The sequence below is a fragment of the Marmota marmota genome, unplaced genomic scaffold, assembly GCF_001458135.2.
Source record: "Marmota marmota marmota unplaced genomic scaffold, marMar, whole genome shotgun sequence".
NCBI classification, from domain to species: Eukaryota; Metazoa; Chordata; class Mammalia; order Rodentia; family Sciuridae; genus Marmota; species Marmota marmota.
This window is the reverse complement of record NW_025999862.1, coordinates 4226574-4250172: the sequence shown is the minus strand read 5'-3', so window position 1 is coordinate 4250172 and position 23599 is coordinate 4226574. Positions and strand designations below refer to the sequence as shown.

At 37.5% G+C, this 23599-nt stretch overlaps 1 protein-coding gene across 15 annotated transcripts in view; it reads left to right on the top strand.

The window, feature by feature from the left end:
• Tet1 (tet methylcytosine dioxygenase 1) overlaps positions 1 to 23599 on the top strand; it is a 130272-nt gene that overhangs the window by 68658 nt on the left and 38015 nt on the right. For 14 of the 15 annotated variants that reach the window (XM_015500563.2, XM_048809857.1, XM_048809863.1 and 11 more), the window contains 3 exons: positions 10018 to 12280; positions 17290 to 17380; positions 17942 to 18035. In XM_015500563.2, coding sequence (XP_015356049.2) covers positions 10018 to 12280; positions 17290 to 17380; positions 17942 to 18035 — 2448 coding nt within the window. The remainder of the gene's footprint in view (positions 1 to 10017; positions 12281 to 17289; positions 17381 to 17941; positions 18036 to 23599) is intronic. The other variant, XM_048809870.1, reaches the window with a different exon arrangement.

The following is a 23599-nucleotide window of genomic DNA, read 5'->3' as shown; positions in this document are numbered from 1 at the left end:
TTCCCAGCTTCACTCTTTCTTCTTCTTTATCTTTTTTCCCCCCTCTGTCTTAATCTACCTACATTTCTACTTACCTTCCTACCCAGGGCTTCAAACATGCTAAGCCAGGACTCCATCACTGAGCCACACGCCCACTCGCCTACCTAGTTTTTGAATCTTTATGGTGTTTTTACCTCTGGACCAAACTGGAGGAAGCATGGCATTCTGGGCTGGCACCATCCGGAAATTTTAGCTTTTTAGGAGGTTGAGGAATGAGAATCTTAAATTCAAGGCCAGCCACAGCAATTTAGTAAGGCCCTGTCTCAAAAAATAAAAAGAGATTACAATGTAGCTCACTGGGAAAGCACACCTGGATTCCAATATTTACAACTTGAGTAGAGGTAGTGGTGGGGGTCAGGCATGTCAACAAAGGGGACCATACAGGGGCTGTTTTAAAATCTGGTTTTCTAAAATCTGAAAGTTCATTAAATTTGTCACCCCAGGACATTGGTGAACCTTGAGCAGTTTTAATATAGTGGTGGGGAAAAATATCTAATTATAGTGGATTATTATTAAGCTCGATGGACAGATGGTCATTACATAATTATTTGGAGATGATTAATTATCAAATGATGTAGTTGCATAGGGTGGGAGCTAATTTTTATTGGAAAGTTATGCTGGCCTCAAACTTACCATCCTCCTGTCTTCGCCCCCCCCCCAGTAGAAGTGATCAATTGCTTGTGTCACTGAGCTTCCAAAAAAAAAAAAAAGTTTGTTTAAAGAAAAAAAAAAATTTGTTTGCTTAAGATAGATAAGACTTGAGTTTCTTATACTCTGTAGGAATGAAGCCAGGAAAGGAAGATTTATAGATCTCAAAACTTTGGCTCTCTGATTTTTCTTTTCTATGTAAACACCTCTGTGCACATCATCACCAGCCAAGTGCTGATGGAGCCTATGTTCTTAGAAAGCCAAGATAGAAAAGGACATTATTTTTCTCTTTAAGGAGAAAGTTGATTTTAAGGAGAAGGTGGCTGGCTATAGACTCAAGGTCCTGTGGGCATTATGGAAAGTCCAAACCTTTCTTTGATGCCTTGTTTAAGAATTAACTCCTTATCTAATGACCTTTTGGATGGAATTAGGCAAGGTCCAGGAACATTATCTTTAATCTGGGGAGCATTCCAGACAGGAGAGATAGAGACCAAACCTTAGTGGAAAACAGGATTTGTCTGGGAATGAATTTCTAGAAATCTTAAGAAGCTGTGCAGGTATATTTTTAAAGACAGGGTCTTCAGGATCTGTGAGGATAGCTCTGTGATATAGCACTTCCCTAGCATGAGGGATGCCCTGGGTTTGATCTCTAAAAATGCAAAATTAAAGAAAACAAAATATGGAGGTTGGGGCTGGTGTTATTTATACCTATACCAATGTATATCTATATTAACCCTAGCTAGTTTGGGAAGCTAAAGCAGGAGGATCACATGAGGCCTGGAGTTAAAGACCAGTTTGGGCAACATACCAAGATTTTCTTTAAAAATAATAATAAGAAGAAGAACAATAATAAACTGGGTCTTGGGAATTTGTCTTTTATGGTGAGTCTATATAAGTTGCATTTGTAAAACTAGTGAGATTGAAATTTTGTCACTGAGTTAGGTAATCTGGAATATGTAGGTTTTTTTTTTTTAAAGAGACAGAGAGAATTTTTTAATATTTATTTTTTAGTTTTTGGTGGACACAACATCTTTATTTTTATGTGATGCTGATGATTGAACCCAGCGCCCGGTGCATGCCAGGCTAGTGCGCTACTACTTGTGCCACATCCCCAGCCCATGGAATATGTAGTTGTTTTAATTTGTTTACTGTTTGCTTCTACTATTACATCTTTAAATACGAATATCTCCTAATTATAAATTGAAAATTTTAGGAAAAAGATAAAACATGAGGGATATCCAGAAATAATGAGGGTTATAGTCCAAGAAAAACTTGACCTTTTACTACCTCCTCCAGGATCAATGTCCATATGGGCTTCTAAACTTGCTGACTTTCCTGAATAACTTGGTATGTACTCTCTCTGAATATATTGACTTTGGATATAAGGTGCCAGTATTTTGATGAGCAGTGCTATTGTGCCACTACTCAGAATTAATGTACTTTTACAAATTGTTGAATTAAAAAGCATTGAGGACTGGGTATATAGCTCAGCTGGTAGAGTGCTTGCCTCACAGGCACCAGCACCACCCCCCAAAAAAAAAAGGAAAAAAAAAGGCATTGAGTTCAGAATAATAATTCCCATAATCTAAGAAGCCACTAAAAAAAATTATGTTGTTCTAAGTGTCCATTGTAATCTTAAACTTTGTTAATTAGTACCAAAATGAACTTGTTGTAATTGTTCTCCTGCATTGTTGCTTTTTTTGGGGTGGGAGGGGTGAATGGATCTTTGTTTTTATTTATTTATGTTCATTACTGAGAACCCATGCCTCCACATGCTAGGCAAGCACTCTATCACTGAACCACAACTGCAGCCCCTTTTATTTTTATTTATGTATTTTTGTGGTACTGGGGATTGAACCCAGGGTCACTCTACCACTCTACCACTCTACATCTCCAGACCTTTTTATTATCATTTTCAAACAGGGACACACTAAGTTGCGCAGAATGTCTTCACACTTGCTATCCTCCTGCCTCAATCTCCCAAACTGCTGGGATTATAGGCATGTACCATTAGCTGAATCTTCTTTATATTAGGATTGCAGAAAGGTCTGTCCTTGTCCCCATGCCAATCCAATAATGAAGACAGGGTTTTGAGAAAAAGGAAAAAGGTTTGTTGCTTTTCCTAAAGCAGTGGTTCTGCCCATCCACAGGAACTGGGGGGATTTTAGAGAGATCATTCAAGGGCTATATTCCAAGTCTTCTCTACCCTGAAGTTGTAATTCACTTGTTAATTTGGGTGATAGTCCTGTCAGTGATCTTCTGATACCATCCCCAAAGTCTGAATTACTTGTTCCTTGGGGTAGGTGTATGCTTAAGGACAGATAACTCTGCCTAGGGTGAGGAAGAATGGTTGAGTTTCTCCTGAGATTGGGGAGTGGGAGAGATTAGACAATAAGGAGGAGCAGGGAGAGAGGAAGAGAAATAAATGTCCATTTTAAAAATAAATTGCAGTGACAGAGCAGCAAGGGCTATATTCAAAACAAAAATTGGACACCAGGCATAATGCACAGGCCTATAATCCCAGCAACTAAGGAGGCTGAGGCAGGAGGATCACAAGTTCAAAATCAGCCTCAGCAATTTAGTGAGGCCCTCATTACTTAGTGAGACCCTGTCTCAAAATAAAAATGCTGGGGCAGTGGCTCAGTGGTAAAGCACCCCTAAGTTCAATCCCTTGTACCCACCCACCTCCCCCTTCTCAAGAAAAAGGGGGAAAACCTGGAGCAAGGATTTGCTCTAGGATATATGGGTATAAAGCATGAAACTGGGAGTATACTCAACGCTTGTTTGATTCCAGCAAAACCCATATTCTTAAATATATATATATAACAGGCCAAGTGACTGTGGCTGGAGAATTTCAAGTTCAGGGCCACCCTGTGGGATTTATCTAGACTTATCTAAGAAAAGAAAAGAAAAATCAAGAACAACCAACAATAAAAAATTAAAAAAAAATAAATAGAAAGAATGAAAAAAATCATATATGTATAATGGAACAGTTAAGGCATTAAAAAAAGGTGGAAAGATTAACACAGGGAATGCTGTAGAGGGCTGTTAACCTTGCAAATGGGTGAAACTGATCTTGAGAAGACAGAAGAATAAAAAGGATTAGACTTCACTTTGGAGTCCTCTAGGGGTAGGTTGGAGAAAACACACCTACATAGGGGACCTGAAGTGTGGGTGAAGCTCTAGGGAACACCAAGGCTTTAGGGTTTTTTATTCTATAAAGACCAAGTCTATAGTATCTAAGGACTTTGACAACTGAGAAAGTCATTAAGATATTTGAATAAAAAGGGAAGATGCTAGGATGATTGCCAAAGTTGTGCAGATTTAGGTTCTTCTTTTTTTTTTTTTTTTTGAGAGAGAGAGAGAGAGAGAGAGAGAGAGATTTTTAATATTTATTTTTTAGTTTTCAGCGGACACAACATCTTTGTTTGTATGTGGTGCTGAGGATGGAACCCGGGCCATACGCATGCCAGGCATATGGCCCGGCATCAATATTTGAAATATTGATTCTAGATTTTGAATCAATATTTCAATTTACACTGTCTATGCTTTAGAACCCTTTTTCTCTATTAACATACTGCCCCTCTTCCAGCCTCCCTTCACTCCACCCTTGAGTTAATAAAGGACTTTGGATTTAAAGATCCAGTGGCTAGATTAGGGTGGAGTTTTTGTTGGGTGTTGCCATGAAAAATTAGAATAAAAAAGAAACCTGTAGTGAAGGGGAAGTGGGAAACTTCTCTAGTTTCCACTGTAGCTCCCAGAAGGTCCAGGCATAGAAAAGTCACAGAAGGTGGGGTGAGTGAAGATCCTGTACTTTTCTTTGACTCCAACTAAGTGGGTTCAGCTGCTGATTATGGACAGAGTAGAGAGAGATGAAAGAATATTGGGATAAGAAAAGTTGATAAAGTAAGTGGCTGGAATTGATCATGGAAAATGAGGTATCTTTTTTGCAGGTTTAGTTTGAAAGATAGTTTTGGTTTTGGTTTTGCCTTAGACGTTCATTTTATATTTTTGGTACTGGAGATTGAACCCAGGAGTGCTTTGCCACATCCCCAGCCCCTTTTATTTTTTATTTTGAGACAAGTGTCTCATTAAGATGCTTTGGACATTGCTAAGTTGCTGGGCCCAGCAGTGAACTTGGAGTTCATCCTCTTACCTCAGCCTCCCCAGTCACTGTGATTATAGGCGTGCAACACTGCAGCCAGTTTATTTATTTATTTTTTTTTGAGACGGGCTTTTAGTAAGTTTCAGAGACTAACCTTGGATTTGTGATTCTTCTGCTTGAGGCTTTGGAGCCACGTATTCATTTTAGAATTCTTCTCATTTTAGAATCTTTAGGTAACCCTTTGGGTACCTGCTTAATCTTTCCTTTGCCTTTTGGGGGCCTGGGCTGTGGGTATTGGGAATGTAGCCCAGTGAAGCTTGTTGAGCTATGTTCACAGCCCTTTTTATTTGTTTTGGTAAATTTCTAAGGTCTTTGCTAAATTAGGGAGACTGTCCTTGAACTTGCATCATCCTGCCTCAGCCTCCAGAGTTCTTGGGAGTAAAGGCATGTTCCACCACACCAGCTTTCCTTTGCTTTTAAATTTGGTTTTCTTAGAAAGCTCTATTTCAGTATTAAACAGGGTTGTGAGTGTAGCTCTCTCCTAGCATGCCTCTGGGTTCAATTTCCCAGTACTACCAAAAAGAAATAAAAATGAAAAACTCTTGCTTCTGGGCTGTGGTTGTGGCTCAGTGGTAGAGCGCTCACCTAGCACGTGTGAGGCTCTAGGTTCGATCCTCAGCACCACATAAAAATATATAAAAATAAACATATTGTGTCCAACTACAACTAAAAGTATGTATTTTTCTTATGTATTCTTGCTTCTAACCTTCCTACTGTCAACATGACAACTAGTATTTCTTTTTCTTTTTTCTCTGCATACTAGGTAATAGTTAGTTTCTTTTGTATGTGTGTGTGGGGGGGGCGGTGCTGGGGATTGCATGGGAGGCAAGCACTCTACCAATTAACTGAGCTATATCCCCAGCCCTTCCTTTTAATTTTTTTTTCTATTACACAGGCTCTATGTTCTATTTATTTTTGGTGCTGAGAATTGAACCCTATGACCCCAGCTTGCTAATCAAGTGTTCACTCCCAAGCTGCTTCTCCTTCCCCTACCAGACTCACTTTTTCCTTTTTTTTACAGTATCTAACATCAAGCCCTCTATCACTATGGTACAACCCCAGCCATTTTTCTTTTCTTCTGAGGGAGTATCTTGCTAAGCTGCTTAATTTTTTTTTTTTTTTTCAGTTTTGCAATTATTCTGCTTCAGCCTTCCTACCACCTGGGGTTATAAGCCTGTGCCAAACCAGCACTGGGTTCAGCCCTCAGTTTTTAAAGTACCAGTGTATCCTGGACAACTTTGCGTATTAGCAATGGGAAATTTTTTTTAAAATAAATTTTTTGTAAATAAATTTTAGTTGTAGGTGGACACAATACCTTTTTATTTTCGTGTGGTGCTAAGGATCAAATCCAGTGCTTCACACTTGCTAGGCAAGTGCTCTACCTCTGAGCCACAACCCCAGCCCATAGGAATGGAAATATTTTTACTCTTTTTCGGCTACATAGTACTATGTAGGCATCACAATCTACTTCCTATAAATGAACATTTGGATATATTTAATCATTTGTTATAATAACCTTCAAAACATTATGTACATGTATATATATAAAATGCTTTTACATGTATATTATTTATATAAAATACACTGTCATTATGTACAATTTTAACAGTACAATAAATCTTCAAATTTGAAATTGTTATGTTACAGGATAAATTGCAAAACTCAGGAACTTGAGATGTAGTTCAGTGTTAGAGTGCTCATGCAGTGTGCATGAGGCCCTGGGTTTGATCCTGTCACTGCCAATAAATAGTTTTACTTCTTTTGTTTTGTTTTATTTTTGTTTCTGGTACTCAGGATTGAACTCAGGTCCTCATGTATGTTGTACAAGTTCTCTACCACTCAGCTACACTCTGAGTCTTCCTTTCAAAATTATTTTTCTATAATTAACTATTTTTTTCTTGTGGTATTGGGGCCTTGTACATGCTAGGCAAACACTAAGCTACAACCACAGTCCTCGCCCTGTTGTTTTTGTTTTGTCTTTAATTTGAAGACAAGGTCTCCATAAATTGTCAACATCTCAAACTTTGAGATCCCTCCTGCCTCAGTGTTCCAAATCACTGGGTTTGAGTTATCATGCCAGGCCTAGATTATTAACTTTTGACCACACCTGAACTTGAATTCCCCACCCTACAGAGATATCATAGGCACCCAGTTGCAATATAAACAGCAGGTATCAGAAAAAGATTAACCATGTAAGAACACACATGCACACACATTTAATAGAATGCTTTTGTAATTCAGTGGTTACTTTTGAGAAAACAGAAAAAGGAAATATAATTGGCTTCCACCAAAATGGAATCCACCGACCTGTTTTCTATATATGTATTTACTTACTTATTTTGTGTATATCATAAGATATTGAATCCAGGGATGCTTTAACATGAAGCTGCTTCCCCAGCCTTTTTTGTTTGTGGGGCCTAGGGCCTTACTTGATTGTTTGGGCTGGCCTTAAACTTGTGGTCCTTGTCCCTCAGCCTCCTGTAGCTCCTGTGCCATAGCGACTTGCTCACAAAACTGTTTTCTAAGTCTTACTTTAATAGATGGCTGTGTCAAGGCATGTTTTCACATATTTACAGATCTATGGCACCTAGTGTTTTAAAGTGATGGAATAAGCTTAGTAACAAAGTTCTGCTGTTTTTAATTAAACTCATTAATTAATATGAATTTGTTATGAAGATCTTCTGGTACATAATTCTTAAAAGAACTTCAATATATCATTGTTGGGCAATGTATCCTCAGTGTACTTAGATATGCATATCTGTAAAAAAGAAAAATGAAACTCCCCATTTTCAGTTCCATTTTGCAGTGATATAAGTAGTGTTAGCATTTTTGGTTTTATCTTACTGGTGTTTCATCTGGGCTAGATAAATGTTCATGGGTCTCACAAGAAAAGGGATGATAACATCATATCTGCACTTGTTTATTTCATTACTGTTACATTGTAGGTGTCAAACCCCATGCTACCCCCACCACCTTGTGTTGGTGATCAAAGCCAGGGTCTTATCTAGTGTGCCAGCCAAGTACTCTTACCACTGAGCTATGTCCTCAGCCTATTAATTTTATATGTATTGAGGAGGACTATCTTTCCTTACTCATCTTTGTGTTTGTAGGTGTTGTAAATTTTACACGAAATTCACATTTTTGTTTCCATAAATAGTTTTACTGGAATAGAGCCACATTTTTTTTTTTCTCCCAAATTATCTGGCTGTTTTTTTCCCCCCATTATAACAGGAGTAGTTGTAATGGAGATGTATGGGCTATAAAGTCCAAAATGTTTATTCTCTATCCTTGACAGGAAAAGTTTTCTGAACTCTGATATAAGCCATGTCTATTTTGGCAAACTGACCATCTGTTTATCCTGAAACCTCTTTCCTTTTAAACAAATACCTTTGTTTCAAAACAATTGTAGTGCTTGGAGCAGTGGTGCATGCCAGTAATCCCATTGACTCTGGAAGGCTGAGGCAGGAAGATCACAAGTTCAAAGCTAGCCTTAGTGAGACCCTATCTAAAAACAAAAAAATAAGAAGGGCTTTGATATACCTCAGTGGTAAAGTGCCTCTGGGTTCAATACCCAATACCTCTGTGTGTGTATGTTTGTGTTTGATGCTTATTTTGACTAGAATTCATATTTGTTGTATTCTATGAATTGGAATCAAAATTTCCTCTAGTATTAAGAAAGAGATAACTTTTGCTAGGCATGGTGGTTCAATCTGTAATACCACACACATACCAAAAAAACCCCAGATATTTTTAACTCTAGATATACCCAAGTCTGTTAACTTATCAACTACACAGTGCATTTGCTCAGTGGTTAATTTTTATAAAAAATTTATTTTACATTGCTGAATATGGAACTCAGGGTTTCTGAAATGCTAAGTAGTTTATGTATGTTGTATTGAGTAATTAAATTGTTGGTTAGTCAGTGTAGAAATTACAGTAGTGAGAATTAATGGAGTATAAGTATACCTAACAAGGTAGATGTATCTCAAAAGTATAATGTAAACTTTGAAAATAAGCATAAGAAATCTATGATGGGGCTGGGGATGTGGCTCAAGTGGTAGGGCGCTCGCCTGGCATGCGTGTGGCCCGGGTTCGATCCTCAGCACCACATACCAACAAAGATGTTGTGTCTGCCGAAAACTAAAAAATAAATATTAAAAAATTCTCTCTCTCTCTCTTCCCCCCTCTCTTTCACTCTCATCTTTCAAAAAAAAAAAAAAAAAAAAGAAATCTATGATGTGCTGGGTCCAGTGGCACATGCTTGTAATCCCAGAAGTTTGGGAGGTTGAGGTAGGACGATTGCCAGTTCAAGGCCAGCCTCAGCAATTTAATGAGGTCCTAAGCAACTTAGTGAGACCCTGTCTCAGAATACAGAATGAAAAGGAAAGGGGTGTAATTCAGAGTCAAAGAATCCGTGTTTCACTCCCCAGTACCAAGAAAGAAAAGAAAGAAGTCTATGATCTTACTTATCTGGACAATATTTATCTGTTGAAGGCTGATTGAAGACAGGACAGAGGAGTTTCTTGCTTAAGAACTGGGTACATCACTATTCATTTTGTGAAAATTCAACAATTAGGATTTGTATTGTTTTTGTATGTAAGGTTTTTGTCAATTCAATTAGCATTTAAATGATTGATATTGCCCATTGAATGAAGCCAATATTAAATATTTTATAACTACATATGGAAAAAGGAATGGATGTTTGTTTAAAAGACATGTGATTTTGAGCTGTGTGTGGTAGCACATACCTAGAATCCCAGCACCTCAGGAGGATTGAAAGTTCAAAGCAACAAAGATTTGTTGAGGACAACAACCAAGTGAGACTCTGTCTGAAAATTGAAAATAAAAAGGAATGGAGATTTGGCTCAGTTGTTAAGTGCCTCTGGGTTTAATCCATGCTACCAAAGAGAAAAGAAAATAGACATGAAGTTTTGACATTAATCTGCATGATATTATGATAGTTTCTAATTTTTTTTCTCTCATCCTGTATTCTACTTTTTGGTATTTTATGTCTTATCTGAATGTATGAAAGGCAGAAATAATAATCTTTTAGGTTATATCCATAGAGACTTCACATTTCGTTGATATTAAATTATAAAGTTCCTTTTGTTGTAACTTTGATATTTAAGTAGTTAATACGGGTAATTTCTGTATTTATTTTACAGGTAGATTTTGACAACAAATCAGTAAATGGCCCGAAGTCAGAATCCATGGAATTCAGCAGATGTGGTTATGGGGAAGAAAAGAGTTTGGAATTGAATACACATCCCCTTGAAAATGTAACTAAAAATGAAGAAAGCATGACAGGTATCAAGGTGGAGAGGTGGACACAAAACAAGAAAATACATTTAACAGATCAGGTCAAAGGAGAAAGTGTAACAGAGGCTGAAAAATCAAAAAACTCTGAAGATGATAAGGAAGAAATTAAACTTCCTAAGTTGTTTGTACCAACAATAAGTAATGGCATTACAAATGTACAGTGTTTACCAAGTGAAACAAATGTGTCATTTAACAAATTTAATATTGAAGAATTTGATAAGTCATTGGAAAACAATCCCTGTAAATTTTTGAAAGATACTGCCAATCATAACAATGCCATGAGCTCTATTCCTTCTAGTGCAAGTGGTGGTCATCTCAAGGGGAAGAGTCATATGTTACCCTTCCCACAGCCTGGCTTTAACTGCATATTCGTTGAAAATTCTGCAAACTTAAATACTCATACTAATGCATACAATGAAGGTGATCAACCAAAACCTCCTGAGAACATACCACGTAAAGAAACAAAAGATGGGTCTCCAGTTACATCATGTATTTTATCCATGATGCAAGATAGGAATTTAACTATAGAACAATTGGTCGCCATAGAGGCCCTCACACAACTGTCAGAAACCCCATCAGAGAATTCTTCACCATCGAAGTCAGAGAAGGATGAAGAAACAGATCAGACAACAGCTTGTTTCCGTAATAGTTACAAAGTTATCCTCTATTCTGTAACAAAAGACCTCAATGACCCAAACTCACCAACCCTTCATAACTGTCCACCTCTCCAAAAGGAAAGTTCATGCAACACAGTAGTGTTCAATGGCCAAAATACCATGTCCAAGTCACAGCACAGCTCAGCCACTAACCAAGCATCTGCAGAACCACATGAACGTTCAAAAGTATCAAATTCGGACTCCCTTTTTTCCCCAAAATCAAATTCATCTAATATTGATACCAATAAAAGTGCATTGGAAGGCAGAACTAGTGACTTGCCTCACTTGTCGCCAAGAAGTAATAAATTGGAGCAATCTAACCAGTTATTGGACAATAATAAAAGTTTAAATTCAAAAGATGATCCATCAAGTCAAGATGTATCCTACAGTCAAATTGAAGAAGATGTTGCAACACAATTAACACAACTTGCATCAATCATTAATTTCAACTATGTAAAACCAGAGGAAAAGAATATTGAAAGTACCCCAACCAGCATTGTTCCATATAACGTGCAGCAAAAAATTAGTCAGGACAAGGGCACAATTCAACAGAAACCACCACCAAGTGTGCAAAATAATCAAGCTCCATCATTACCAAAGCGAAAGAACACAACCCAGAAAAAGACAAAATCTATCCCATCAAGAGATCGTCGGAAAAAGAGGCCTCTGGCTATAAACTGTCAAGAAAACGAGCAGAAGCAGCAGGAGCAGTTGTCCTATGAGTATAGTAAGTTACATGATATTTGGGTAGCATCCAAATTTCAAAGATTTGGTCAATTTGGGTCACATGATTTTCCTATTCTGCTGGGGAAAATTCCTCATTTTGGTAAAGTACTCAAACCACTGACTCAAGCCAGTTTATCCCTACAACAGAAAAAATTATTTCCTCCACTCACTCAGATAAAATTTGAGAGATACACTGAATCAGTACAGCAAAAAATGATGAAGGTTGAACCATTGGATTCTCTCCCATTATTTCCTAACAAAACAGAATCTGATGGGCAGCAGTTTACAGACAAAGCTTGTAATTCTCAGGTACAGTCAACAGTGAATGTCAATCAGAAAGCTCATCTTTTGCCCCTGGCCTCCTTTCCACCTAACCAGTGTGCTAATGTGATGGCTATTGATGACCAAACACAGTTTCAAGAAGATGTTCAAGAGCATCTTGTGCATCAGAGACTGACAACATTGCCTGGTGTCTGTTATGAGACACCCTTACCAGACCCTGCACATATTCTCAGGAATGTAAATGCAGGAAGTTCAGGAGGAATTAGAGTGGTTTCTATCAAAACTGAAGAGACGGTCTGTTCATCTAGTGTTGAAACATTAGATTTTTCAATGGTAGATGGTGTACAGACAAGTTTTAATAATGCCGTGAACTTTCTTAGTAACCCTGCAAAAAAGCTGGCGGCTGCAACAAAAGAATCAGAAGCTCCGGCTTGCAACTGTCTTGGTAAGTGCTTGTATAGATGTGTTCTTTCTTCTGCAGAAATGGTCACACATCCTGACAGACTCGATGAATCCTGTCTGATTCATTGAATAGTATTCTTTCCCCCATAGGTAAGGTGGACTAAATAATTCTGTACCCATTTTTCTGTTAGACATTTAATCCATTCTGCTGAGAAAAGACAGATATTTCAACTCATAGTGCAGAAAAGTAAAGGTAAACTTTCTCTCCAAGCAAATGTCTCAAGTTGCTGGACATGATGGCACAGACCTATAATCCCAGCGAGTGAGAGAGGAGGATTACAAGTTCAAGGTCAGCCTCAGCAACTTAGTGAGACCCTATGTCAAAATAAAAAAGGTCTGGGAAGTTGGTAAAGGATTCTGGGTTAGATTCCTCAGAACAGCATCAAAAAAAAGGTCTCAAGTTTAGTGTCATAGCCGAAGAAGGATTTCTTTAATACTTTATTAAAGACTAATTGTTCTCCCAATATTTAGAAGAATTTTGACTTACGAGGATTTCATTAAAAACTTTTTCTGGTTAGCTAGTACGTGCATACAGAGAATATATAGAACTTAACAAATAACTATACAAAGTCTCATCCACTTAAGAATGGTTTAATTCTTTTTCAGCCAGGTTCTAGTGCTTCTCTATTTTGCAATTGAAAATGTGTATCCAGGTATTAAGAAATTCTTTTATGTTAGTTACTTTTAGAATTCATAAATCTTTTTGAGTTTTAATGTATTTTAATACTTATTCTGCAGATATTAGTTTTCTATTTCAGTGGATAAGTTTGTCCTAGTGGGGGGGGTCACAGTATATTTTGTGCCTTAGGAGTCATTGAAAGAGAATATTGAGAAATTAATAATTTTTTTATTAGTACTAGGCATTGTTAGTAACGATGCTTACCATTGAGCTACATCCCCAGCCTTTTAATTTTTTATTTTTACACAGTCTCACTAGTTGCTTACGGCCTTGCTAAATTGCTAAGGCTGGCTTTGAACTTGCCGTCCTCCTGCCTCAGCCTCCCTGAGCTGCTGAGATTACAGGCATGTGCCACCACACCAGGCTTCATTTTTTTTTTTTTTTTTTAATTTTCTGTAGTGGGACAGTGTCTCACTAAATTGCTCAGGCTGGCCACTTAAACACCTCTGCTTCAGCCTCCCGAATTGCTGGGATTATAGGCATGCACCACTACATGGGACTTAACAATTACTTTTATCGGTGGTTAAAAGGCCCGGTGTAGGGCTGGGGTCATGGCTCAGCAGTGGAGTGCTTGCCTCGCATTTCTGAGGTGCTGGATTTGATCCTCAGCACGACATAAAAAATAAATAAACAAAATAAAGGTATTGTATCCATCTACAACTTAAAAAAATTAAGAAAAGTCTTGCTAGGGTTAAGATTCTTCAGTAGTTCTTGAGAAATTTGCTTAGCATTTGAATCATGTGAAAGCTTAATTTGACTCCTATATTGATTACATGAAATTTGAATACAGTGACTAATCAATATAGGAGTCAAATTTGAAAAGTAAAGGTAAACTTTCTCAAATTTGACTCCTATATTGATTAGTCACTGTATTCAAATTTCATGTAAGCACTCAAATATAACAAATCCACTGAGCTTGGGTGGTGATGTGTGCTTGTAATCCCAGTGAATCAGGAGTCTCAGGCAGGAGGATTTCAAGTTTCAGGCCAACCAGTTTATCCAGACACTGGTTGTAGCTCAGTGGTAAAGCACCACTGATTTCAACCTCCTTACTAAAGGGAGAGAAAAAGTAATCAGTAATCATAGATGGGGGAAAAAAGAGATTAAATAGATCATGTCATTATAGTTTCTTAATCTTCTCATTAAAACCCCTTATTTCAGTGATTATAGAATTGTAACAGGACAGAATTTGTGAAAGAACTTGTTTTGAACCCCATCTAAATAGGTTTAGTTATTAATACAGTATCACTTAAATTATGGCCCAAATGTTGGACATGATGGTGCATCCCTGTGATCCCAGGGAATCTGGGAAGTTGAGGCAGGAGAATCACAAATTGAGGCCAGCCTTGTCAACTTTGTGATCCTGTCTCAAAATATAAAATAAAAAGGGCTGGGCATGTGACTCATTTGTAGATGGCTACTGTGTTTACAACCTTGTACCAGGGTACACTCTTTTGGGAAGCACTGCACAGTCTGAAGAGAGTTGAACTGAAACATAGAGGTCTTCATTCATTGCCAGGGATTGAACCCAGTGGCACTCAGCCCCTTGGCCATATCCTCAGCCCTTTTTTATATTCTATTTAGAGACAGGGTCTGGATGAGTTGCTTAGGGCCCCCCTAAATTGCTGAGGCTGTCTTTGAACTCCTGACCCTCCTGTCTCAGCCTCCTAAACCGCTGGGATTACAGGCATGCCTGGCTGAAACCAAGAGAGATTCTTAGACGAACAGTGGTAAATGGCTCACCATCTGTAGCTCCTACTATGAGTCTGGTTCTATGCCATGCCTTCTAAAATTCACAACATTCTTGCATAGGGAATACTTATTATCAATTATTAGTATTTTACAAATGAGGAAATGTGGGACCCAGAGATATTCACAATCTGAAAGTGACTGAACTGGGATTAGGAGACAGGCAGTGTCAACTAGAGCCCATTCTTATAATTTCCACTGTCTCTTTCTTCAACAATCCAAAGAATAAGAGGAAGAATGTGTTTCTGTGTATAATTACAAATGGAAAAAAGGCCAGCAATTCAAAAAATCAATACATAACCTGTACAAGTCTAGTTTAATTGTATGGATGGTTCTAATAGATGGTGATCTTTTTTCAAGACCCTTTCCTCATGCAAAGTAACCAGTCACAACCAAGTATTAAACTATGGTATACACTGTCACATCTATGTCTAATCGTTTACCTCTGAGGGTACTGTGCTCACATGTGTAGGATGACCAAGTAGGATCATCAAGTAAGGCAGGGTAATGGCTTTCCTTCAGGGGCATTATTTTCTAGTGAAGTGGAGTAATAAGTGTCTAGTGTTTCTCAAATTTAACACTATTATTTATTTGGTGGTACTAGGGATTGAACCCAGGGCATTGTGCATCTAAACAAGCCCTCTACCACTGAGCTATATCCCAGCCCTAATTATCAGCATTTTAGAACACAGGAGGCTGTCCTGTGCATTGTGGGATTTGATTTTTTGGGGGGGAGCACCTAGCATTAGCTAAGGAAAATAATACTTTCCTTGCCCTATCTACAACAAATTTGGGTCAAGTTTCTAATTTTTTGGGGGGGGCAGTAGATTGAACTCAGGGGCAGGCACTCAACCACTGAGCCATATCCCCAGTACTATTTTGTATTTTATTTAAAAACAGTTTCGGGAGACTGGGGTTGTGGCTCAGCGGTAGAGCACTCTGCCCTTGCAAGGCCCTGGGTTCGATCCTCAGCACTACAATAAGAAATAAATATTTAAAAAAAAAAAAAAAAAGGACAAGGTTTCACTGAGTTGCTTAGCACCTTGCCATTGCTGAGGCTGGCTTTGAACTCTGGATCCTCCTGTCTCAGCCTGTGGAGCTATTCACTGGATATTAGTGCTAGTGTGCAGGACTAACACACATACCTGACAAATTATTACTTCCAGAAATGTCTACAGATATTGCCAAATGTTGCCCCTGGGGCAAAACTGCCCCTGCTTTAGATCAGTAGTAACAACTAGTGCTCTAGATGCCCAATAAATTAAGATCTCATCTATGTACCTTGCCTAAGAAGCCACAGAAAGCTGGGCAGTGCTGGTAATCCCGGCAGAAACAGGAAGGTCACAAGTTCAAAACCAGCATCAGTAAATAGGTGAGGCCTGAGCAATGCAGTGAGACTGTTTCTCTAAACAAAATACAAAATAGGACTAGGGATGTCGCTCAATGGTTAAGTCCCTGGTATCAAAAAAAAAAAAAAAGGAAAACAAAACCACATAAGTGATTCTATATTATATTTAATGTCCAGTCAAAATGATCACTGACTTTTTTGTTTAGATACACCATGGTCAGAAATGCATAAAATACAGATATTCCCCAGTGATTCTAGTTATACATGATTCTAAATCAGAAGTATGTAAATATCTTTCTCTATTCTCTGAGAAAAAAATCCCTGTTATACTTTTCTATATGAATAAACATTATTGCTGATTTTTATTTTGTCTCTGATTTGAATGTAGGTTTTTCAAAGCACCACTTTGCAACTTGCTGTTTTAATTTTATAGCTTAAATTTCTTTTTAGCTTTTTAAAATGTTTATACATATTATTTTTCAGTAACTTTATTGTATTCTGTATAAACTTCCTATGATTTATTTAACTTATCATTTGCTGGGATTTTTGTTAAGGTTGGTTCCCTTTTTTTGATACTATTGGTAATTGTAGCAACGAACATTCTTGTATATTTCCAATCTAAGTACATAATTTCATTCTTGTATATTTCCAATCTAAATACATAATTGTGTGTGAAGTAAGATAAGTTCTTAGTAGGGAAATTGATAGGCTCAATTTTAAAAGGAATTGAGGTCAAGCTTCTCAGACCTATCAGTCTTGGATAAGTTTTATTTTTTTTATTTTTTTTTATTTTTTTATTTTTTATTTTTTTAGAGAGAAATTTTTTTAATATTTATTTATTTTTTAGTTCTCGGTGGACACAACATCTTTGTTTGTATGTGGTGCTGAGGATCGAACCCGGGCCGCACGCATGCCAGGCGAGCGCGCTACCGCTTGAGCCACATCCCCAGCCCCTTGGATAAGTTTTAATTTGTGCCTTAGTTATAATTTTTTTTTTTAAGGGGGAGATCAGACAATAAAGATGACCCACCCCATCCTCTGATGGTTTAAAAAAGAAAGAAAGAACATTAGGAGCAGGAAAACCTCGCTGACTAAGATCTTGAAAAGATTCATGGTTCTGAATTAAAACAAAAACAAAGCAAAAATAGTATAAGAGCTCCTTGCCCCTATGAAATTTTGTAAGGCTTTGGGTCTAATAATCTTATTCCTTCCGCAGATCGAGGTATACAAAAAGACAAAGGCCCATATTATACACACCTTGGGGCAGGACCAAGTATTGCTGCTGTCAGGGAAATCATGGAGAATAGGTGAGGAAATGTGTTTCCCTGTTAAAATCATTCTTTATTGTGGACCTGACTCAATGCAGATAAGTTTATCTCTGGGAACAAATATGAGGTGAATAGAGAATTTTGAGGAGCATGAGTTGGATGTTTGTTAGGGCTCAGAAGAAAAATGCCCATATGTTCTCCTGAGTCCTCCTTATGAGCTGCTGGGTGCTTAAAAAGACTCTCAGGAAGCAAGGCTAATTGTCTATAATTAATTCAGGAATCCTTATTCATATATATATTATATAATGTGAGAATAGTTCAAATTAACACTGCCAACATTAAGTTAACCCTGCATTCCCGTTGCTTGTCTTGGACTCAGTTTAATTTTAAAGAGTGATCTTTAAGGATCAGTAAGAAGAACTATGAAATAGAAATAGAAATGTCTGCCATATAAAAGCAATTGTTTGGCAAAAGTAAATTTACGAGGAGTGTTTGATTTTTTTTTTTTTTTTAACTTCTGTTCATAGCAATTAAAAACAAATTGTTTCAAGTGTAGATTGTAGTTAATTAGTGTATTCCCTCCACTCTACTTTGTAATAGGTATGGCCATAAAGGAAAGGCAGTAAGGCTAGAACAAATTGTATACACAGGAAAAGAAGGAAAAAGCTCTCATGGGTGTCCAATTGCTAAGTGGGTAAGTACTTGATATTTGGAAATGTTTGAAAATACAGGTTAAATGCTTTTTGGGGGCGGTCCCATGAAAGTTTGGATCAGAAAAATAGCCACAAGGTGATAACAAGGAAGTTTTCTGTTTTTGCCTGTGTTTTGCATGTTATTGCTAGATGTACACCTTTAGAATATTGAACACTTGTCATTTTTATTTTAAATAACCAGTTTTTTGGTTTTTTTTTAAACAAACCAGTTTTCCCTCAGAGCTTTTTAAAAGTTTTGTTCTCAGGTGTTAGATGTTTCCTTTCCAGTTTATTTGCCTTGTGTATCTCAGCTACATATTCTCTATAGTAATGAATTTATATTCTCCTATCAATTTTATTCTATGAATTTATTTCTTCAGATAACTTCAATTTTATATTGATTTGATGGTGATGGTTTTATCTTGTTTCTGTTTCAGCTGTGATCCTTCCGGGATTTTCTTATTAAGTATAGGTCATCCTGGCAGGTTTCTCTGGAGAGGGAATATTGAAACTGAGAATTGAGTGAAGTTGGGCTTGGATGCACATGCCCACAGACACAGCTATTAGGGAACTGAATCAGGAGGATCACTTGAGCCCATGAATTGCAGGCCAGTCTGAGCAACAGAGAGATACATCCTTTTTCCAGAAAAAATATAGAGTGCAGGATGGAGTTTAGCTCAGCGCTAGAGCACTTGCCTCATACTTGTGAGGCACTGGGTTTGATTCCTAGCACCACATATAAATAAGTAAATAAAATAAACGTCCATCAACAACTAAAAAAATATTTTAAAAAATCTATAGAGTGAGCTAATAAAAGAGGCAAACTATGCAGAATAAAATACTCCCAAGAATGTAGGGAAGAACATTCCTAAGCCCAGAAACAATAAGAGAAAAGGTCTTAGATAAAGAAAAAGGGAACATTGGGAGAAAAAGAAAATGCCAGAAGTGTCCAGTGAAGTTGAGAAGATAAGGATTGGAACCAGGTGATGGTGAAAAGATGGGCAGATGCCAGATCATGAGTGTTTTGTCAGCCATAGTGAGGAGTTGAGGTTTTATTCTATGAGCAATAGAGAGCATTTGAAACATTTTCAGATAGGGGTAAGCTATCTAGTTTCTAAATAGTAGTCTAAGGAATTCATTGGTAAAGTGTATATGAATATATGTTGATGCTTAACAGATTACCTGAAAACCTGTGGTATCTCTGAACAACAATTATGTTCTTTTGTGAGTTGGGAATTCAAGAGCAGTTGACAAGGGTGCTTTTTGGCAGAGGGTGTCAGGAGGTTGTAGTCATCTAGAAACTTGACTACTGAAAGGAGTGTGCTATAGATGCAGAGTCACTTCCAGACTCCCTGTTTGAGGCCATAGGTGTTTTTTTTTTTTTTCTTTGTTGTTGTTGTTGTTGTTGTTTTGGTGGTGCTGGGGATCGAATCCAGGGCCTTGTGCATGCAAGACAAGCACTCTACCAACTGAGCTATATCCCCAGTATATATCCTTGATGGCTGATGGCTGGAGGCCTCAATTCTTCGTCATAGAACTGTTTAAATATTCCCTTGGCCTGGAAGGTTAGTTTTACATGCACCCCCCACCCTGAAATAAAAGGGCAAAGAGGAACCTATGGTGTCTTCATGGTGCCTATGTAGATCAGTGCTGTTTGGTGGACAGGACAATGTAAGAGCACAAATATCAGGAAGTAGTGAACTTTGGGGCCATCTTAGAGACTGTCAAGCACAAAATCAACATCCATTCTTCAATAAAAATAAATAAGTTACACTACATTGAGCTGGATGTGGTGGCACATGCCTGTAAAACTAGCTACTTGGGAAGCGGAAGCAGGTGAATCCCAGGTTAAAGGCCAGCCTCAGCAACAAAGAGAAGGCCTAAACAATTTAGTAAGAAGAACCTGTCTCAAAATAAATTTTTCCCTGTGCAATGCTCTGGAGGTTGAGACAGGAGGATCAAAGCTAATCTTAGAAAAATCTACTCAGTGAGACCCTGTCTCTCAAAGTAATACAAAATAGGACTGAGGGTGTGGCTCAGTAGTTGAGTGTCCTTGAGTCAATCCCTGGTACCAAAAAAGTGGGAGGGGATGTTGCTCAGCAGTTAAGCTCCCCTGGATTCACTCTCTAGAACCCCTCCTTCTTCCCTGCCATAAAAAGAGTTCTATATTGGCATATTAAAATTTGTTTATCTTATTTGTATCTTCTCTAAATGGCTAATGCTTTCATTTTTTGAATATTATAGCATAATGCTGTTAAAGATCAATGCTGTTCATTATGGAATATGTCAAGAGCAAAGTTTATAAAATGTAAGAATACGATTTGTCCATAATTACAAAAAGAAGTCAGTTGTAATGGAATTGCTATAATCTCAGCTACTGGTGAGGCTGAGTCAGGATGAGGCCATAGGATGATTACAAATTCAAAGCCAGCCTAAGTGAGGCCCTGTCTAAAAGACTCTTCCTGGCTTGGGGAAAGCAAACAGCCTGTTGTTGTAAACTGCCCATGGAGACTTCCATGGCAGGGAACTGAAAGCAACCTCAAGTTGCTCTAGAGAGTGGTTCCTGGCTAACAGCTACCAGGAAAAGAGGAGCCTCAGTCTTTTTTTTTTAAAGAGAGAGAGAATTTTATTATTTATTTTTTAGTTTTCGGCGGACACAACATCTTTGTTTGTATGTGGTGCTGAGGATCGAACCCGGGCCGTACGCAGGCATGCCAGGCCAGCGCGCTACCACTTGAGCCACATCCCCAGCCCCGGAAGCCTCAGTCTTAGCAATGAAAGAAACTAAGGGTTTATAACAGCCAGAGAGCCTTAGATAAGAATCAAAGCCCCTTGGATTTCAGCAGCTAACACATTGGACTTCTCACACTTGGAAAGTAGATAACATGTTTGTGTTGCTTAAGTTCCTAAATTTTTGTTAATTTGTTATACAGGGCTGGGGATGTGGCTCAAGCGGTAGCGCGCTCGCCTGGCATGCGTGTGGCCCTGGTTCTATCCTCAGCACCACATACAAACAAAGATGTTGTGTCCGCCGAAAACTAAAAAATAAATATTAAAAAAAATTCTCTCTCTCTCTCTTTAAAAAAGAAAAAAGAAAAAAATTTGTTATACAGTCATAGAAAGCCAACATAAGTGGCATTATTTTTTGTTTTGTTAATTATCTTCATTTATTTGTTTTTATGTGGTGCTGAGGATCAGACCTAGTGCTTCACCGGTTATAGGCAAGCACTCTACCACTGGGTGAATGAAAGGAAATACTTTGAGACACGCAGCCCTGATACTCAAAAAGTGTGTCCATAATGAAGCACAGATCCTGGAGATTTACTATTGTTGAGTTCTTGTGCTCTGGGAACTGAGAGCTCCCAGGGAACGAGAATGATCCTATCCCTATATATATATATAACACCTATACTCGCTCATAAAGAAGCCCTTATAAGTTTAGTTTTCTGGGCCCCAGGAAGCCTTTGGGTTCAACAGGGAATATAAGTATTCTAGATTTGAGATACTGAAGGTATTGGAAGGGATTGGGTGAGATAATCAGGAAGTTAAAATAATAATAAAAAGAACTGGAGATATAGCTCAGCATTCTAGTACTGTCCTCCCCCTGCAAAAATGTGTGTGTGTGTGTGTGTGTGTGTGTGTGTGTGTAAATGAACAGTCATGAAACAGCTACCCAAGTTAAAAATAAACATTGTTGGGGCTAGGGTTATAGCTCAGTGATAGAGTGCTTACCTTGCACTTGTGAGGTACTGGGTTCAATCCTCAGCGCCACATAAAAAATAAATAAATAAATAAAATAAAGACATTTAAAAAAAAGAACATTGTTACATTCCCAAAAGCTCCAATGATAAATCTCCCCTAGCTTTTGTGACAATTTCTTTTAAAATTCTTTTAGATATACATGGCAGTAGAATGTATTTTGACACATCACACATAACATGGAGTATAACTTCCCATTCTTGAGAAGAGGTTGAATATGATGTGGAGTTTCGCTTGTCACATATTCATATATAAATATATTTGAATATAGGAAAGTTATGTCCAATTTGTTCTAATTTTTCTGGTTCCTTTTCTGGACCCCTTCACCTTATGTTTTCTAATAGTTTTGTTTTTAGTCTTGCCCCTATGTTTCACCTTGTTCCTTTGCTGAAATAGATGGCAGGGATTAGTTCCCAATATCTAGCACTGGTAGTTGACATTCGCTTAGTTGCATCTGCTAGTTATTTCTGGATCCATTACTTATTTGCCTAGTAAGTAGCAAGGAGTAAAAATATCTCTTGAAATGGCAGCTGTCTTCCCCCGTAATGCGTAATTAACCCAAGGTAGTTCGGTTATATGATAGGGTTTTGTGTGATTTCTCCTTCCTGACTTCCAAACCTCTTCTCATGTAATAATAATAATGACACTAACAGAATTGCAGTATGTCTGTATGTTTAAGACAAAATTTGAATCTCATTGTTCATAGAAACTTCTTGTAATACTCTCTGTGAGTTATTAGGTACAAAGTGTATTTGTTCAGCATTTTCCATGAATCTCAGGTATACCCAAATTGCTTTCTTCTTTTGTCTTATGTGATATTCCTTTTTTTTCTTCCTAGAATAAAAGAACATCTCAGTATAGTGTAGTAGTATATCTCCAACTTTTCATAAATACAAAAATAATTTAGAGAGAAGGAGTAAAATAAAATTCTGTTGCTGAGTGACTTAATGAGTGAAAGTTTTAATATCTTTTAATGACCATTCAGAAATAAAAACTTGGGCTTGGGATGTAGCTCCATGGTAGAGACCTTAACTAGCGTGGGATGCACCCCCCCCCCCAAAAAAAAATCATTTTGATAATAAAAACAGTTATTGATGTAGTATGTTTGTGGAAATAGGTTTTATAAATGAAATCTAAAAATAGTAAGTTTAATCAGACTTTATTATTTGCAAACTTTCCAGGTTATCTTATAAAAGACCAAATCTGTTTATTGCCAAACAATAAGCTCCTGTCGAATAAATGTATACTGAGGTTAGATAATACTTAGAAAACCAAATATTTTGCATTTGAATTGGTGTCTTGAAGTAGTATTGATGTTTTCCATATTAGTTGTTTTTTTTATTTTTCGTTGTAAATGGACACAATAATTTTATTGAATTTATTTTTATGTGGTGCTAAGAATCGAACCCAGTGCCTCACGCCTGCTAGGTACTCTACCACTGAGCCCCATCTCCACCCCAATATTAGTTCTTTTCTAAGAGGAGAAAAGAATTCAAGCTAGAAATCTGTTTAAGTTGTCTAACCCATAGTTGAACCTTAAGTTAAGGTTAAATGCAAAATATAATGAAAGGATTATGTAGGACTTTAGGACTATAGTCCATAGTCTTTAGGACTCTATACATTATTTGGAGTGACACCAGCATAATTAAGTCCTATCTGTGGGTATGGGAGGAAATGAAAGCCAGTCAGCCACTCATTTTGAACTAAGGAATCTAATAAACTTGTAACTAGTGGATTGCATGTCTCTAAATTTACTTTCATCTTAGTGTATTCATTTTGTGTGTAATCCATAGTAAACATTAACCTC